The sequence below is a fragment of the Solea senegalensis genome, linkage group LG13 (assembly GCF_019176455.1).
Source record: "Solea senegalensis isolate Sse05_10M linkage group LG13, IFAPA_SoseM_1, whole genome shotgun sequence".
NCBI classification, from domain to species: domain Eukaryota; kingdom Metazoa; phylum Chordata; class Actinopteri; order Pleuronectiformes; family Soleidae; genus Solea; species Solea senegalensis.
In genome coordinates this window covers 4,246,023-4,265,925 of record NC_058033.1, presented here as the reverse complement: position 1 = coordinate 4,265,925, position 19,903 = coordinate 4,246,023, and the positions used below count along the sequence as shown (strand labels likewise).

The 19,903-nt window shown below is 40.5% G+C and overlaps 1 protein-coding gene across 1 annotated transcript in view; it reads left to right on the top strand.

The window, feature by feature from the left end:
• The window catches only part of cadm1a (cell adhesion molecule 1a), a 375,151-nt gene that overhangs the window by 329,352 nt on the left and 25,896 nt on the right, over positions 1 to 19,903 (top strand). The window contains 3 exon segments of the mRNA XM_044042576.1: positions 2,028 to 2,054; positions 2,057 to 2,107; positions 12,949 to 12,981. Coding sequence (XP_043898511.1) covers positions 2,028 to 2,054; positions 2,057 to 2,107; positions 12,949 to 12,981 — 111 coding nt within the window.

Below are 19,903 nucleotides of genomic sequence, written 5' to 3'. Positions count from 1 at the left end.
TCCATACGCATTTCCTTTCCTCACCTTCTTATAACACCTTATTTCATTAAAGTGTATACTGGCCTCTCTCCTTATCGACAGCCAGACATTACTTATTTTTTTCAGCAGCTTTTAATAACCCCAACAGGTTTTTCAGCCCTTTTCCCTGGCAATCAGAGCAGCATGGGAGGTTTCTAACCAAGCAGCATTGCCGGCGGCCTCATAGCAGTGCAGCCCTGCCACTTCAAAAGGGAAAATGTCACTTTTGATATCTCCCCCTGGTCATTGTCAGGGTGGGGAGTCTAACCCAGCTAATGAAGTAAAAGGGGGAAAGCTGTGGGAGGAAAAATGGACACAGCTTGATGCTTTTTGTTTAGTTTATTTTTATTTCTATGCCTCTGCACTTGCGACAGCCGTTGCTGGAGGCGTTGTGTTTTCCAAAGTGTCCGTGCGTTTTGTCAGTCCCATTCTTTTCAAATGGGATTTTTTTGGCAGCACCTCGGGGGGAATCTTTTCAAATCTGGTGCAAATTTTCACTTTGACTCAAGGATAAGCTCATTAGAGTTTGGCGGTCAAAGGTCACTGTGACATCACAAAACACATTTTCAAATATAATTAGCAAGAATTCCCATGAAGGATGTAGGCGGTTTCTATTAACAGAAACTGAAACAGAATATTTTTTTAAGTTTTAAATCATTGATTAGCTCTTGAATATTACAAACAGTTTGGTTTTTGGTGAAACTGAAAATTGTATGTTCATGTTCTACAAGAACAGATCAGACACTGGTTCAAAGGAGAGCTTTTAAGGTCACTGTACACTTATGGATAGCATTGGGCAATCGGTATCCAGATGTTTGCACTATACCACTTGGTCGGCTGTGGTATTTCATGGCAGCTGGCGTCTGTAATGTCACATTACTGCCATCTTCTGCATCTCTTACCATGCCTTACATACTGGTTCTTTAAGACATCGTACTTCAGTCCATCAAAGGATGGACATGTACGTCTGCAAACACCCGTCGAAACAAGGATGAATAGACTTTAGTGGTCAAAGGTTCAATGTCAAATGACATTTTTGACCATTATGTCAAGTGTTCAATGCTTAACGTGACAATATACACTTAGGAAACCGAACTTTCCTTGTTCAATCTTTTATGTGCCACAGAAGAGAAGGAGCGTGTGCATAGAGCTTGTGTGTGGCGTACAAACTCCAAACACAAGAAAAAGGAGACGACAGCAAAGATTGCAACAGTGAATGCAAGAGCAACAGAGGTTGCGTATTGATCTTATATGAGAACATGCAAGACTTTCTCACTCTGGGACCCTTGTTCCAGAAATAATGTGTTCGGGCTCCCAAAACTCTGGATAAAAGCTGAAGCAATAGAAAACTTTTTGCAGACTTTCCTTCACTTGTTCCCGTATTGTCCTCATGCAAACTGCTGCATTTGTCCATGTTATTCCTGTGCCTTTGTTTTTGTCTGCCGCCATTTGTTGTGTCATCGTGTCTGAGTTTCTACGTCAAGATTTAGTTTTTTGATGTTGTGGCTGCCATGTATTCGACTTTGCACTCTCCTCCTCGGAGATATTAAGAATGCACAGGCACGCTTGTTTGTCAAGATGGTTGACTGCATATCAATGACAGCATAAGTACAACACGAGCACCAGTGTTACTCATTAGACACTTAATCACTTCTAACAACCATGTGCTCGCTAGCATCGTTAAGTGTCACGGGCGCTTTGTACCCTGTGAACAGACCAAAAAGCGAAGAGTTCCCTACACGATCTTTGATCAGCTTAGTCGCTCCGAGACTGGATTACATGTTGATGTGTCATCTACTGTATTTAATGCGCCGCCGTCCAACTCGTTCATCAAATACCTCTACAGCCTTCACGACCTTTAACTCTCTCTAACACATGTGACGACACACAGTCATGCATCAAACAGCGATACCATCACAGAGACTTTGCTTTATCTTCATGGCTTTTATCTTCATGTCTTTTTTTTTTCACCCACCCTGTGTTTTTCATGTATTTGTCCTCTCATCCAGATGCTCCCACCACCACCCCTAAACCCACCACACCACCACCACCATCACCACCACCATCTCCCACCCTGAAGCCAATCAAGGTACAGTACCACCCTCACATGACCTGTATAGTATCTGTGTGTGTTTGTGCACCTCCCTGAATCACTCTGTGAATCTCTGTCTCCATGATATGGCGGCATATTGCTGCTGCACCCATTGCAGGGAAATGTCACCCAAGGACTATTTGGACAGGAGTAGTTTTACATGGGGCACACAACAGCTAATATAGGAACCTGGACAAGGGAGGAAACGCTGTGTCTACCGTTTGGGAAGTGGTGCTGATGCAATTATACCCAGAATCAAGTGTTTTTTTACCTCAGAATGGTGTTCTTTGTGTGCCGAAATCACCCGAGGTTTTCCACAGACTTGTCCGGCCGCTTCATGCTTAAAGATCTGCAAAAATATACTTATAAACAGGATATGACATAATATTAATGCACATATTTGCAGCTGGTCTGGTCCCTCGGGATTAGTATGACCCGGGCACATTTTTACTGACCTTTTTACCCAAGGGGAAAGTCACCATCTTTTTCTGACGTCGTCTGGTGATGGTTACTGACGAGGCACATTTGGACGGGACGAAAATTACAGAGAAGCTCCGGTAATAATTACTTTACCCCACCTCTCCATGTAAAACTAATCCCATCTGAGTAGAGCTAAAGCTGCTGTCAGTGAAATGCTTCACCTAAAATATGTGTTATTATAAATGCTGAGTGTGACACGGCAACACAAATAAACGGCAAGAAATTGCAAATTATTCGGAGGTGAATTTCTTAAAACCCTCTTTTATTATCTTGAACACCCCAGTGCTGCGTGATTAAAGGTCCAGTTTGTAAAATTTGGCTTAGATTAGTGACAGATAATGAATATGAATGACAGCAAATGTATAATGTATATGAGTTGTTTTTCATTGCCGCAGAATGAGCCGTTTATATTTGTATCAGGAGCCAACCAATGTGGTTAATGTATGAACAAATGGAAAAACAAACATATCTGAGGTGCCAAAGCCTTAAATCTCGGAGAACCTTTCGACTATTGCTAAACTACATTATCATGTAGGTTTATGGAACCCGGCCAAATAGCTCCTGTGCTGGCAGCGCGTGAATGGGTTAGATAGATGCGCGATAGAGCTGCAAATAGATGTGAATGAGTGTGAATGGCACAACTGTAATGTCAAGCTTTGAGTGGTTATCAAGACTGGAAAAGTGTTGCAGATAATCTGACCGTTTGTGAGAGGGAAAAGGTGACTGTGGGGTTTAATAACAACTGAGCGAGGGCGCCCGAAAATGAGGCCCTTTTTAGAAATAAACAAAAATTTATCAGACTCCTCCAGCAACAGAAGTGGAGGCGGTCGCGAGTGTAAATCTCCAAAGGGCGCAGATAGAAAACATCACTGTATGCCTCGACTCAGAAATCAGCCTGAGCTCCACATGCAATCAAAGCCTCTCTGACAGACCACTCAATGGGAACAAATCTCACGAGGCTGAAGCAAAAATCCCAGGCATTGTGCTTGATTATGCCATCTGATTGGATTAAAGAGAATACCTATCCATGCAAGCTGATTGATAGCTCCTTTTTTGCCTCAGATCAAGGCGTCAGTTTTCTGATTGTAGTTCTTCTGACTGAATTGTGCTGAGATCTCTGCTGATTTGCAAAATGATCGGAGTTGGTTCTAATGTACCCGCCGAGAATCATAGAGTTGCCGTGGGTAAATAACAAAAGCAAAAAACATATTTCATAAAGACGTAAAACAAGTGACTCAGCGTCAATGAATTGAAATGAAGTGATGTTACTTTATAAAAATGCACTTTGGCTCAATTGAAGTGGCTGTGTAGGTTTTGCTGCTGCTCTGTTATGACCAATATTTAATTGCAGCATACCCACCGACAGACATATTTATAGATGTGTTCTTGCACCACTGTTACATAAATATTTCAGTGGATTTATCACAAAAGTAAAACAGTAAAACAACACCAGGTGACAGGTTTATTGTTTCCACTTGGGCTCCTGTCGGGATTATTTCCTCGACAATGTTTTATATTCATTGAATCCCTGTATGTTTTGGTGGAAATAGTTGGTATAGTGAAACAAAAAAACAGGAAACAGTCCCTTCACTCACTGGTGGTGTTTTAAAAGTAAATAAAATGAAGAGGATTTCAATTTACCAATGTTATAATTTGAGTTTGCCCTTACTAGATGTTTTACAAAATCTGGGGATTATGTTGTCAAGATTCTGGTGTATCAACACACATTGTGGTATTCGGAGATCGATTTCTGGTCTGAACAAGGACCAAAAAGGACAAAAGAAAAGTACATTTTTCAGTTTTGCAGTGGGAATATGTGACGCCTGGCGTGTGCGTCGCTTGCCTTTTGCTCTCGCTCTGTGTCTCACTCGTCTCCCCACACCGCAGATATGATTATGACTTCACTTTCTGTTCCTTCGCTGACAGAAAAAGTCACGTGACATTTGTTTACACAGAGAATCTTCACAGGTACTAAAATAGTTTTAAAGATGTATGTATGTTTCCGTGCCGCGACACTGAAACTACAGTCAGAGGTGTCAGTTTTGTGTAACCATGCTGGCAGAATGTCATTATCATTATCGTGAGTGTCTATTTTTGCTGGGAACTGCACGTCACATGTGAAAAGTAGATATTGTGAGGCACCTGTCCTGCATGCAGTGTTGACACTCTAACGTGTTAATTAGGGCGGTGGAGTTAAAAGATATAACGGAGGGCAGCAGCGACGCACATGTGACACGTCTGCTGTGTACCAGGGCTCGTATATGTAGCTCGCAGGTGTCTTACTGCCTTCGTGTTTTCACCTTCACTGGAAAAACATAAGCCATATTGCAGCAGATTTCAGTGCAACATTATTTTTGCAAACATTGGCCTAAAAATGATTGCTGAATGCAATGCAAGGACAATTTAAAAACATGGCTGACCACAGACACAATTTTCAATGTTTTAATCCTGAGAAAACACACACTGGGCGATCCAGTCAAGACGTAGGACCACACACTTGGCGTTTAATCGAGTTACGGGGATTTGGGATGTCATAGAAAGTCGTGACTTGTCTCAGTTTGGTTGTGATGCATCTTGCAGGACACTGTTACCATAAATCCACAAGTGTGTCCTTTCTCTACTGTCCATCAGGCTCGGGATACGGCCGTCATATTTATCCTTCAAACGAAAGTACTTTTTGTTAACAGACACTCTCGTCGGTTGCATGGTTCTGCTCACACCCCCCAATCACTGTTCAAATAGTAAATATTAAATATGTTTAATACTTACTCTGATGACTTTAAAATTGTGTCTGTTAATCCCTCACACTACAGGATAATCTGCTTAAATCAGCGTGGTGCAGGCTTTAGTCACATTAGAACAAGGTCAACTGTGACATGTGACTCACATAACTGTCCACTTAAGGACGTAATGTTAAAATAAAAATCACACACAAAATCTTTAATTGCTACAAATAACTATAGCAGGTTATCTCTGTCGCCTGTATGAACAGGTCCCATGTGGGCGCCACCTGATAAATGACAATATTTTCCGAGTGAAACAGCCCACTTACAGTTTGTGCCAGATGTCCTCTCTTGGCTTTCAGCTGTCAGGGGCATTGCATTATTACTGTGTGTATAGATTGAAGGCAGCAGTCTCATATGGCCGTAATGTGCTCCGCCGTTTGATTTCATTTACCCACAGTGTGCCACACGGATCAGAGACCCACTGCCAAATGAATCCATCAAAGCAGGACTGTGTTTTCTTTTTTTCTTTTTAATCAATTTCCCATTAGAGGCAAAGAATAGAGCGTTTTTATATATAAAAAAAAAAAATCCATTAGAGCCTCCAACACATGGCTTTTAAGTTTAGAAAGTGACATGGGGAAATGACTAAATCCAAATTTCACTGTTAAATAAATATCTGCCCATCAGTTCCTGTAATAAGGACATATTAGCATTTTTATATTTCTCCAAACACCTTTCAGGAACCAAATTTTCCTTTATATCTCTTTTCACCTTCGTTTGTATCCTCTGTCTCGCTTCCCTTGTGTTCGGCTGCCCATATTCGTCTTTTTTCTTGCCTATTTGATGTCATTGTGGTTGACACATTTTCCTTGAAAAGCTATATTTTGGTCCTGTACTCGCTCCTCTGGGGCTGCAGTCTATTATCTTTTTAGTGGTGGTCAGGGCCAAAAGGAAGTCTTTTTATGAAACACGAGCTGACCCCAAAAGTAGAAATTTACTGCCGTCTTGGTAGCGATTCAACATTTATCCTCACATGTGTTTCATATCTGTCGTCACATTACCTCTCTCCCCTGTCAGCCCGTCAACCAAGTGTTCCAAATAAAACAGACTGTCAAAAGCGGAACGAAAATAGACGCATGCAAATAACACATTTGCATTTGTGTATTCACAAACCACAATTTGCCTCGTATGGCTTTAAACATTCTTTAAACCCCACATATGGCAGAAAACTACCCCAAAAAAGTATTTTTAGCAGGAGGAAAAATGTAGAAACCTGTGGAAGTCACAAGGGAAGGATTCATTTTCCAGGACAGACAGAAGTGCAAAAGATGTGTGCACTTATTTTTAGGTATATTAGATTGTATATACATATTACATTTAGACATAGTGTACAATCTTAGAATTATTCCTTTGGCTTCTCCCTGCCATTTAGGGGTCGCTACAGCACATGATCCAGATATATTTGATTTAGCAGAGATTTTTATGCCGGATGCCCTTCCTGATGCAACCCTCCCATGTATCCATGCTTGAGACCGGCACAAGGACTACACTGGATGTGGCCTTTCGCGTGGATGGGGTCAATTTAGAGGGTCCAATTAACAATGAGCAATTGGGATTGGGTACCTTGCGCAAGAGTACCGCAGCCCTTGACCTGGCGGGGACTCTAACCGCCAAAATGTTCAATCTTCGAATAAAAGTGTAGAAATAAGGCCACAGCTATACACATAGAAGAATGACTTCACTAAACCAATCAACTATGATGAATTTGCACATAATGCAGTTGTGCAAGGGATATATAGGTATAAGCATTCATGCAAAATGTATATGTTTTGCAGAGATGGGGGTGTTAGCTGTAGGGTCAGCTGTCGTTACCGTTAATAATACATGCGATAGAAATATTGTATCTCTAAACGGATATGAGCGCATTAGTCATGAAACTCACACTATGGGACAAAGATAGCAGGTGAAACAAATATCCATTTGGCTTTTCAGCATGTGCAATTGTATTAATATTATCATGAAGTGACATAATTAATTATGTAAAAATAGACAACGCGGCGTGTGCAAGATATCGTGCGTGGAATTGCTCCCACGTTGCTCCGTTCGGTTCCGTGTCCATTTTTAAATTGGAGCCAGCCAGCTATAACTAATTTGATAAAGTTGATAGAAACAGAATAACTGCCATCCCATAACGTACAGTCCAAAGAGAGCATCGGTGGTATTATAGCCCAAATCCAACCGTATATTGTCTTCTGAAGGTATTACTGTGGCACGCGATGGCCAAACTGAGATGAAACTCGTAAAGCAGCGGCAGGATGTGATCACACAATATCTGGAAAGTGTATTTACTCCTACAATACACTCATATTTACAGGATCACACTAACGTCTGTTATCAAATAAGTTGCAGTAATTGTGTCTGTAGTTTCTGTATTTAAAAGTTGCCAGTCGTGGATGAGCATATTTCAAGAAAGACATGTCCAAGCTGAAGATAAAAGTTACAGAATATGCAGAATTATGCACACATATAGTACGATATTGTCATATAACAGTTAAAAAATGGCTTTAGAATAAGAATTGTATATGTACTTTAGGCAAAGGCATCATGCGTTTTGAAGCAAAAATGAATTACTGCTTTCCGACCTTTGTGACATTTTACAATCTAACCATTAGATGTCACTATTTCTTGCACACAATTCACACATTCTTTAAAACAAGTCTCCACAGCTTCACGAGCAGGAGGTGGTTTAAAGTGTTCATCAAATTATTGTTGATGTTCTTAGCAAAGGGCATATAGAAGTGTTTGTCTGGGGCTCATTGTTAAGAATTTGAGAATATTTTTGTGAATCATAAAGGACAAAAAAACAAAAATGGTGGCACAGGAGAATCTTCACAGTTTTCAGGATTGATAGCAAAAAACATCCGTATTTGTAATTCCTCTACATTATTGCCATAGAATTACAATTCTTTAATTTCTTTGCCAGATTTACTGTTTCCCACTCACCTCTGGCAGAAATCTGTTGTCGGACAGAAAGAGGTCCCAGTTTCTCTATCAGCAGCGCTTATGCTGGGGATGGCAAAAGCCTGGGAAGAATAAGCAATCACAGGCTTGAGCTGGAGTACGGAAAAATGGAGGTCAGAAAAAGTGGATGCAACAAAAAAAGTAATCTAGCAGCCAGCGGGGACACCCAGCAGTCGCTTGGCATTTTCGGCAGCGCAGGATTCCACATAATGCATTTTCTGCCAATATAATTATGATTGACATGCAGTTATCTCCGCATGTTGAGCTGTAAGCCATGTCACAGTGAGTCTCCCAAAGGGCAAATGGGAAGCCTGGTAACTAGTCATGGAGCTGTGTCCACATCAAGGCCCGTGTCGGCAAGGACACTGACCATGTCTCAGCCTGACCTCTGAAGCTGGCGGTGAGGAGGAGGAGGAGGAGGAGGAGGAAGAAGAGGTAGAGGCTCATCCGAAAATGTTCAGGCAATCACTCAGCAGCAGACATATTGAATGGTCCCACATGGCTGCCACCCACAGTGTAATGAGGGTTAGCGGGCCATGCTGGCTTTCTGTTGTACTAATGAATACAAGTACATTACTGTCTTCAAGCAGCGGTGGAGCTATGACACAAAAAAGGGGGTCATTGTGGATTAGATGTTTTGCTTCAGAGCAAAAGCGTAGATATTTTTGTTGGATATTTTGCCTCAACTTGTCTTGACTTTGCATGTAAACAACGTGATTAGTCAGGGCTTCAATATTTGGAGCCACATATTTGCAAACACCGATAGCATGTGTATGTGGGTCACTTCTGTCAGTGAGGTGGCACTGCTGGTTTTCATATGGCGAAGTGGAAATCGTGGCGAGCACTGTTTCCTCACAGCAACAAACCCAGCATGGCCAAGAGCTTTTTTCTGAGCGGAGTTTGCATGTTCTCCCCGCGTGTGCGTGGGTTTTCTCCAGGGTCTCCGGTTTCCTCCCACAGTCCAAAAACATGCAGAGGTTAATTGACCGTAGGTGTGAATTTGAGAGTAAATTGTTGTTGTTTTTGTGTGTATACTGGGATTGAGTCCAGCCCCCTGCAACCCTCGTGTGGAGGATAAAGCGGTAGACAATGAATGAATGAATGAATGAAGCCTGAAGTGACATGTGAAACTGCAAATTTGGCCCAAATATTCTCAAACTTTTTGTGGCAAATGAGCGGTGCTCTTGGCAATCTTTAGAAAAATGAGGGGCACCGTTGGTAAAGATGTGGCACAATCACTCACATGTGGTGATACTTGAAATGAGGGACCATAATTTACTAAATGGATGACATGCCATTATAGAGAAGACCTGAAACTAGGTGAGTGAAGTTGCCCTCTGATGGCCATTCAAGAGAATACAAGACACCTCTGCATTCGCTTCTCTGTCCATACTGAGAGATTATATCCATTATTTATTTAGTTATTTGAGAGCAGTTTAATTTTAAAATGTCTCGATACACTTAGGTCATGGAGTCATGTCACAATTTAAATTTCTGGAAAGGTTTGCCAAGCGATAAAGTTAAGTCTGCTAATCCTGTACTATAGTGTAGTTTATGTCACAAAATTTTAGTTTTGGAAAGGATATTGTTTCTGAGTGGACGTAATGGAATGTAAAATGAGAAAATACAAAATAAAAAAAAATAAGTAACAAAAAAAAAGAAACGGGACAAACCAGACTTGTGTCAACCAACAGAAAATGTCAGGAACCTTGTCCTGTCTCCACAAATATCACCATAATTAAGATGCAGCTGTAAATATCACGCATTATTGATAACTGGTCGACTGGCTTCCTTTTCTTTACATAAATTACGTGAGAAACATCGCTAATGCGTCTCCTAATTATGGTGGAAAGAGATTTGTATAAACTAATCCCAAGGTTTCAGCTCTGTTTTCATTGAGGTGCACTTCAGCCAAAATATACCTCAAAACTGCCCGTCTAATGACTGCCCTGTGGCATTATTTAGCACTGACACGGCTCAATTATTCAAGGACCTTGTAGAAAAATGGATCCTGAGAGGCTTGGTAACGTCGAAGACAGACCTGATACAGTCTCACCTTGTGAGATTGTTTGCCATATCCTGAGCCCCTGGCAGCAGAGCTGAGGTGTGGCATTGGCCTCCTGCTCCCTGAACAATTGCACATCAGAGTGCCATTCTTGCTTTTACACAAACAACTGGCTATTACTGGATAGCTTACAGGCGGTGCACTTTCTCATTTATCTCTGTTGAGACACACTGCCAAGGAAACGCAGGGCACACTATGTACATCATGAAGTTAAATAACGATGCCGTTACGTTAACGTGACCTGTTTTCCCTGCCCATACTCCAAATGTTGTTTTTATCATAACAAATTCATTGTGTTGCTTTTACTGTGTTAAAAGGTTAACACTTAAAATTCAGACATGCTGTGAATACTCAGAGAGCCAAGCCGTATTTGTTAGTGAGCTACCATCTCCTTAATAAGTGGTTTTAAAAGCAAAACTCGGGAAGGTGCTGGCCCTGTAATACAGTGGAGAGTAGTACTCGTCTGCATTGTAGTTATACAATGCCTGTGTGAATAATATCTCTGTTGTGTACACTGGTTGGGATTTGATATAAAATCAACTCAATCAGTATCAAAGGTCTCGGTGGTTGTTTTTGCTTTTTTTTGTTTGTTTGTTTTTGGTGGATCTGCAGCGCTGCTTCTATCGAGAAATGCACAAAATGTCTTCATTAATGACAATTAAAGACCTGAAGAGTTCGCCTGACAGGCTTTACACTTGGCAGGTGGCTTACTGAGGTCACCAGTGTGTGCTGGGACACTGGTTGAACAAGAAGGCCAAGCGATATTGATAGAAATGTAACGGATATATTGCTAACAGAGCCACTTCTGCCCAAACACAAGTGTCATCCTTGGAAATATTGACTGAAACCGACATAAGTCCTAGAAATGTTGTCCAAGCCCGATATAGTTGAACTGAAACGCTCTCTGAAGTGGAACGGTTTCAGTTTGGTATGATACATCTCTTCCATTTTTGGCACCCTTCCCTTGGGGGACCAGAGTAAAATGGTAGGGTACAATCCATGACAGAAAAAGGGAGTGATGCTCCCTTGGCACCAGTGTTTCTTCAAAAAGAGTTGCTGGATGTCCTCTATTGTTGTCTGTTGTGTCACATTCGATGTAGTTGTTCCTTTACCGTTCCAAACCATACCCTGTGCTGTACCGAACTGTACCATAATGGAAACATGGCATGGCTGTCACACATGGTGGACGTAGCCTTGTAGCCTTTATTTGTGATCATGGCAAACAACAAACGTTATTGTTTCATCCAGGCAGAAGCAACTACGAGCCCCATGAACACACTCACATGCAAAAATACACCCAAGTCACACATGTTATGAGTTATCGTCAGCATTTATGAGTGTATTAAATGTTCCGACTCGCCATTAATGCCCATCCGTTATTTTTTATTAACTCTTGTTGAACTGTAAACACTGCTAACACTGTAAAAGACTTACATAATCCACCTACCGTGGATTATTTGGAGTTTTTGTGGAGGGAGAGCTTCAGTAGCCTAGTTTATCCTTTATTTTGAAAATTTAAATGCACCCTATTTTAGTCTATGTTTCACTAAAAGAACTTTAAATAACTATGACATGACCGAACCTGACCCATCGGGTCCTGAATTGGCTCAGTTCAGTTATCCATGTTCGAGTTAAGTTCACGTAAACAGCCCTAAAATTCATCAAATATGTTGTGGTTGTCTGTACTTTCCTCCTGACCAGCTGTGCCGTTTATAAAACTGGTGAAGCAGTTAGTGTAAAGATGCTGCGCAGCAAGACAGATGGAACACCGATGGATACGCAACGGCTCGAGATGGATGCTCAAAACCAAACATTTGTCAAAATGTCATCGGTACAATGAAAGACATTAGGAGCGACCAGGCTGAGCTAAAGGTTACTGAAACTACATGTGTGTTAGTCAAGTTAAAGTGGACACATCACTGTTGCCGCGTCATCTCGGTACTAAAGACAGTCGACACTCTTTTTGAGTGGCTGCCACGCAAAGCGTGCCCGTTGAACACAGTCAGTAACACGTTCTCCAAGTCATGCGCGGCTAAATTAGGACAGCTGCACGATTATTTCCTCCTGATAGTTTGTCTTTTCTCGGCACCAAAGCTGCCAACAGTAGCTACATGATAATAGTTTCATCCATATCTCCTCAAGCAGTAGCCACACTCCCCTCTGAATGGACCGTCCAGTGTGTGTGTGTGTGTGTGTGTGTGTGTGTGTGTGTGTGTGTGTGTGTGTGTGTGTGTGTGTGTGTGTGTGTGTGTGTGTGTGTGTGTGTGTGTGTGTGTGTGTGTCTAAGTCTAAAAGAGGAAAAAAAAAAGCTTTTATTTATCTCTGCACTGCCTTTGGTTCCCTTTGATTTCCCTCAAGCCTTATGTCTTTTGTCATGTTCTGGTCTTCCGAATGCTTGCTTATGGGTGTCATTGTTTTTCTCCCCTGCCCCACTCCCTTCCCCTGCCTCCTCCTCCTCCTCCCCCATTTCTCCTTTTATTTGCATGCTGTTCCTCCTGTTCCACACCTCCCTCCACAACTGCCATGTCCTCTCCCTGTGTGCTCAGACCCTGCGCCCAGCACTGAACCTGCAGCTCATGGTTGGTATCTCTACTTTCCTCTTTATGTCTTTATTTTTGTTGTTGTTGATGTGTATCCTGTCTCTGCAGCATGCCTTCTTCCACTGTTGCACTGTGGACATGATTGTTTCAGGCTGCCTGGCCTGGGAATGTGAAGCTGTGTCCGTGGTATCAGTCGTTTATTAATCACACTGAAACGTCTTTGGATGCCACTCAACAGCTCCGAGCATTTTTTCCGGTCACATTAGTTGCACCACAAAGACGTTTAAATCACCTCATGTCCCCGAAGTGAGACAGATACACCGAGGTTTAAACTGCACTTGTGAAGTGGTTGCCCCAATGTACCAATTACTGTGTTTCCCTGAAGGTGCCACACAGGAATAAAACCCACTCTGAGGCCACGGCCGATAATATCGACAGCATGAAATGATTTTTACGTGCAGGCAAACACAGACTTCATTTACTCGCCGTCATTAATTTGAATGGAGATGATACGCATCATTTTCTCATTTTGCTTTAATTTGCATCCGTTTCAATCTCCTGATTGTGTTTGTTTTTTTCCATACCTTGCGTGAACAAATTCATGAACGCATGAGCTCGGGTTCCCCACAACGACTTCACAGCCTGTCTTGATGATAAAACTAGAATCCCGAAGTTTGTGGTTATTTATTCGCATGTATTAGGCTGTCAGTTTCGAATATGGGTGGACAAGACAAACTCATAAAATCACAAATGAGAAGCACAACAGTGATGGCACATTTGGGGCCTGTAACGGTCCACTGCGTCTAGTGCTTGCCTGCCACCGATATCACACTTGTACATGACCTTTTATTGTTTTTCTCAGCATCTGTGTAGATCTGGACAGATTTTATCAAAAAACTGGAGACGGAAGCAGCAGAAGCTGGTTGCTGACCAGTGTTAGCATTCACATTTTCTTATGACTCACACCTCGTCCCCGTGCAGTCTTCATATTTTCGCCACTTCGGCCTTCATTCTTCTTGCGCTGAGGATTTTACGCTGAGGTTTGTAAATTAATGAGTGCATAAATGAGGGAAGGGGTCATGTGTAGTCCGCCACACTCGATTTATTTTGCTCTGTAAATGTAAAAAAGGCATTTTATGATGAGTTGGGTTTGAGAGCTGATGTGCATATATTATTCTCCGGGTTCCTCCGACGCAGGCGTATTAAATTGTTCAGATGAACTTCTTCCCGGGTTTTTACTCCGCTCTGCCCTGAGATTTTAGATTTTGATGATGAGCAGTGTGCAAAAACCAAAAAGCTAATACCTGTGCCGCACTGGTGGTGGTTGTGTGGAAATACAGGACGTTATTATACGATGGTCAAGTTATCACTCATAAATATCCCCTTACTGGGTTTTCAGTAGCAGCAGTTTTAACTTTCTTAAACCTCTGTTGACCTCTGATAATGCAGAATTGTCAGGAACCATTTTAAGTAGATCCGTTTTATATTATTTATCTATAATGGTGCCTCAATCCCAGTTCAGCCAGGTTTACTCTAACTTTACTCTCTCACTAACGCTGGATTCACATGTATATGTCGTATAAATGCTCCAGGAAGCTGTCGCAGGTTAGCAGATCAGTGACTTTGGTGAGGGGTGGACAATTGTTGGGTGCAATTTGTCCCACAAAAACATCATTAACCCTTGTCTGTGAGCTCAGTTTGGACTGTTTAGTGTTTTAGCTGAACAGAAAATGTCATTTCATCGGCTGACGCTTGAAAAGAGCAAAGAAACGGTGAATTAGAAGCGTTTTTAGTTCACCCCTCTGACCCTCGAAGGATAAGACATGTAGATAAAGAATGGATTGATATTCATAGAATTCTTATTATTGTTCTTTATTTCAGAGGAGGAGGATAACAAGAACAAATGAGGTTCAAATCATATGACATATCCACTTAGGTTTTAAAGTTTACACATTAGGAAGAAGAGAGTAATTTAATCATGATACCTGAAGTATTTTCTAATCTGTGCATGGATGAATTGATTTAATTTGCTTCTTGAATACATCACAGCGATCCTGGTGGGATGTCAGGCAGCTGAAGTGCCTCCTAACACGGTTTCAACGCGATATTCAGGTTTTCTCCACATAAATGATGTTGGCAGCTCCCGTTGCCTCCCGAACCACAGATGCTTTATTCTTCTTTTTTGGTGAGATGTGCTCACGAGTTTTTGAATGCTTGCCGCAGATGTTGTGTTTCTGCACATAATCATTTTTTAAATGCTAGTAATTAAGTGCAGTGATGCATCATGAATATTGTATTTATCTTTACTTGGAAAAATCTTCCGTGATGATTTGGACCCGGTGCAGTAAACTGCAGCAGTGCAGAACCAAGACGACAAAAGCCAATAAGGAATCTGAGGTTTCAGCTTACACGAGAATACCTTTTCATATTGATTACATTTACATGAAAATACACTGTTGAATAGCTACTTTGTACTAATCTGTGACTTTTTAATTCCAAGTCATTTACAAAGTAAGTAATTAAGCGTTTGTTGTATAATAGTTGATTCAGCTTCTGGCAATTTACTGCCTTCCCAATGCCAATGTTCAGCAATGTAGCCTTAATTTTACTGTGTCGAATTTAATGTAATCCATATCAATGTTTTTTTTTTGACACATAAAAAAGGCTTTAACAGCTCTTTTGATTTTTATCACTTTTGAATCTTCTACATCGCATTATCCGTTCCATATATTATGAATTGAAACGAAGACAACCTGGCGATGTGATAGAGGTTGCTCGTATTGTTGAACCGACAGAGGATAACCACTCATGTCTGCAGCTGTCTTTAGCTTTTATGGAGCTTTATAGTGAAGTTTCAGCTCATTGTTTTGCTGTCAAGGCCTTGATTTTACTGTTTTTGGTTCACGCTCACTGCTGTCACAGCAGAAACTTCAGCTGCAGCAGACAGCTGTTTTCTGAGAAGGCTCTAAAAACCATCTGTGCGCTCCCGACTCAGCACAAAACATCACAGAGAAGCAATCAGAGTCTATAGTGTGTCCTTTAGAGCTTAAAACTCGTATCCTCTATTTCCTTTCCTACAAACCTGCAAGAGCTTTTTTATTATCCTTGGAATCTGAAGGGAGGCAAAAATATGACTCGAGGTCACCATGCGCTAAATATTTTATTACAAATAAAATAAACATTATTGGATGTCTAAGTAGATTAGAGTGAAATTCTGTGTTTGGCATCTTTTAATAGCAAATGCAAAAAGATGTCAGATTAACTTTGCTTCATAAGTTGGCGTTTAACCCCACTGGAAAAACGACACTGCAAAGAAAGAAAGAAAGAAAATTGAAATTCACCTGTTGTTTTACCCTAATAAAATATTTGAAAAGGGCAAAAGATGACGTGCTCCAACCAGGTGGATTGACAGAGATGGGGTTTTCATTAATATGCATGCTCAATGTGGTGAATATACATTTGCAGAAGTTTCAGGTGTTGCCACGAATATTTCAGTGTAATCAACGTTCATTTATTCCATACGGCTCATGATCGCGCGCTGATGTGAAATTGGCTTTTCAGTGAAAATATCAGGCCGTTTATTTATAACAGTTGACACACAAACCATGAAATGCTCCTTTTCTCCTGCAATATTCAAACAGTATTTCTCCGTGAAGCTCACAACATATTGATCACATTTCCTACATCCGACTAATCTCATCTTATTTTTCTTTGAAGGTTGGAAGTGCTTTACACCAGCAATGACGATTTGTATTTTTCTTACATAATTGAAAATAGCAAATGCTGCTTCATTTTTAATGTTAGCGATGATTATTCTTGATATATATATTCTTGATCAGGGGACACAAGGTCAACGTTTATCCATAACTGACTTTAGATGAGGTGAGACGAGACTAATAACTTATAAGGGGAGATGAAGTTAGATAAGATAACATAAGGCAATGTAAGATAAAGAGGCTGTAAAAGATGACGTGAGATGAGATAGTCATTGAAGATAAGATACCGTATAAAATCTAAGTTATTATTATTATAAGTAAGATGAGAAGAGATAAGATATACGGTGAAATGGCGAGAGATAATGAAGTAAGATAATGACAAAAGATATAGAGGCGATAAGAGATGAAGTTTCATTTATGATGAGGTGAGATGAAATGAGATAAGATACGATATAAGGTGAGATAAGATACGATAAATGGATAATATATAAGTTGAGATGACGTGAGTCTAGATAAGGTCATTTAAGATAAGATGCTGTATAAGGTCAGATGACAAGAGGTTAGATAAGATATAAGGATACGGTATAAGGTGATGTGAGATAATAGAGGCAATAAGACATGGGGTTTAATTTAAGATGAAGTGAGGTGAGATAAGATGACATATGATTTGAGATAAGGTGAGACAAGATAAGGTCACTTAGATAAGATACAGTATAAGGTAAGATGAGAAGAGGTGATGTGAAATAAGATAAGTTGAGATGAGGTGAGACAAGATAAGGTCACTTAGATAAGATACAGTATACAGTAGGTAAGATGGGATGAGACAATGAACAATGAGACAATGGTAATTTAAGATAATATAATATATAAGTTAAGATAAGATGAGATGACAACAGTAAAAAATAAAATAAGAATATAAGGTAATTACAGGATGAATAACATGAAATGCTGTGCACATGGTGAAATGTTAGTATTACTCTTGTTCCTGTAAAAACAAAGTTGAATCAAATAGAATTGGTGGATATTTCCCATACTTTAGAAAACAATCCATACAAAACCATCAGTAATAGACGAGACAACAATAAAATAAAGTTATGTATAGTGAAATATGTGTAGGGATTAATAATAAAATGAATCTTGTAAAGCATAATAACATGGAAATGTTTATAAAATAGGATTAAGTGTGTAGCCACTTTCATACTGAATGACTGTGACACATTACTTTTTATTTATTTTTTTAAACATATCTCTTATGCATATGCCAGGTTTACCACATACAAAACAAACAGGAGAGTCTGCACACACCTACACACACACACAGGGCAGAGAAGGGATCTTATTAGCCAGTCACCCATGTGGGAGTCCAGCCTGAATAGTAAATAAAAGACATCGATTTGATAAATAGTGAATCACTGTGTAATGAGTTGGATTTAAAGCCCACATTCAATGAATATTGACACCGATGAGTCCAGTGACTGGCAGCACAGTCATCAAAAACACAGACAACGTCTCTCCCCCGGTGACGCACACCGAAGAAAGTTATTACATTTAACAATCAATTGAGCAAACTGTACACGGGCTGTAACAATACAGCTGCTTAATATGCCTGTTGCATTGCACCGAGCCCCGATGCCATGGAAACACAGCGGCCTCTAATGATAATAACAACATATACGTTTGTTTGAATCACTTTAATTGGCTGCATTAACAATAATCAGCGTAACAGTTCACTGGCGCTCTTAATCAAAATAATCAGCGGCGGCTGAGGCGCAGGAGGAAGAGGAGGACTTCCACTCATCACAGGGACGAGTGTTCAATTAGTGTGTGTGTACTTGTATTTGTGAGGATATTTTCTGGTATATACACTGACCTTGTAAGGACCAGTTGTACTCATGGAGAAACCTGGTCCTAATAAGGCAGAACCTCATTTCTGAGGAAATGGTTAAGTTTTAAGGCTAAGACTTGAACTGTGGTTAGGGTTAGGCATTAACTAGTAAAGGATAATGCTTTGGCTGTCCAAATGAATAGATTACAATGAAGTGTCCTAAAAGACCAAAATCTGGTCCTAATGAGACAGAACTTCATTTCTGAGGAACTGGTTAAGATTATAGCTAATACTAATTGTGTTTGGGTTCAGGTTAGTGTTTGATATTAACTGATTAGGGTTAAGGTAAGGGATTTTGCTGGATAATGGATAAAATCTGGACTTAACAACGTGACCAGCACTGTTGTCTCACAGTAAGAAGGTTGCTGGTTGTTGTGTGTGTGTGCATGGATTCCCCGGTTTCCTCCCACATGTCCAAAGACATTCAGAGGTTAATTGGGAGTTAATGGGTTAGGGTTACCCCGCTTTTTGCCCTATGTCAGATGGGATTGGCACCAGCATCTCCTCATAATCTCATAATCTTTGAGTTGTTAAAAACAATTCATCAACTAAAACGTAATGCTCAGATTTGCACCAGAAACAAAAAAAACCCTGAACCCTGCAAAGATTTTGGTACAAATCCTTCTAAGTACATCTGACAACACCCCGTTTTCTCCCAGCAACTCGGCTCTCTGTGTCTTTTATTTATTTATTTATTTATTTATTTTTAAACAAATTGGCTGTTTTTGCTTTGTTGGACCCAAAAAAACAACACCATCAATAACTGTACAACTTCTGTGCTTTCTTTGTGAGCTTAATGAATTCAGAAAGCTAAGTGCATATAATTTAGTGCTGCCTTCAAGTGTCTATTTAGATTGTAATTACTCATTTCTGTGTCAAAGGGGCAAGTTCCAAAAAAGAGAGGAAAAGAAAATCCATATATATATTTCTTTATGCTAAATTGTGTCTGTAATTCAAAGGCAAACGTGTGACACCAAGTCAGAGCCTATTATAAAAGCATCGGCGCTGACCAGCTGACTCTCAAATGCTGTTGCCATAGTGATGGCGTGCTTGTCCTGACTAGGAGAGGAAAAAAAAGAAGCTGTGACTGGAGTGAGCTTGAAGGTCTTACCAAGGATTGTCCATTTCCATCTAAAATAAGCCAGGTACGAGGGAGGACGAGGCTCCGAGAGCTGCGGGGAACTAATAAAACATGCAGCGGAGAAAATAAGAGGCTCGGAGATGAACTGCCACTGGACTCGAGTAGAAATGGCAGAGGAAACATTTTGTTTGGGTCTTATTGCCAATGCTTAAAATGATAGAGTGCAACACATTGCAACTTGACAGGCATAATGACTGATTTTATTTCACATGTGGATAA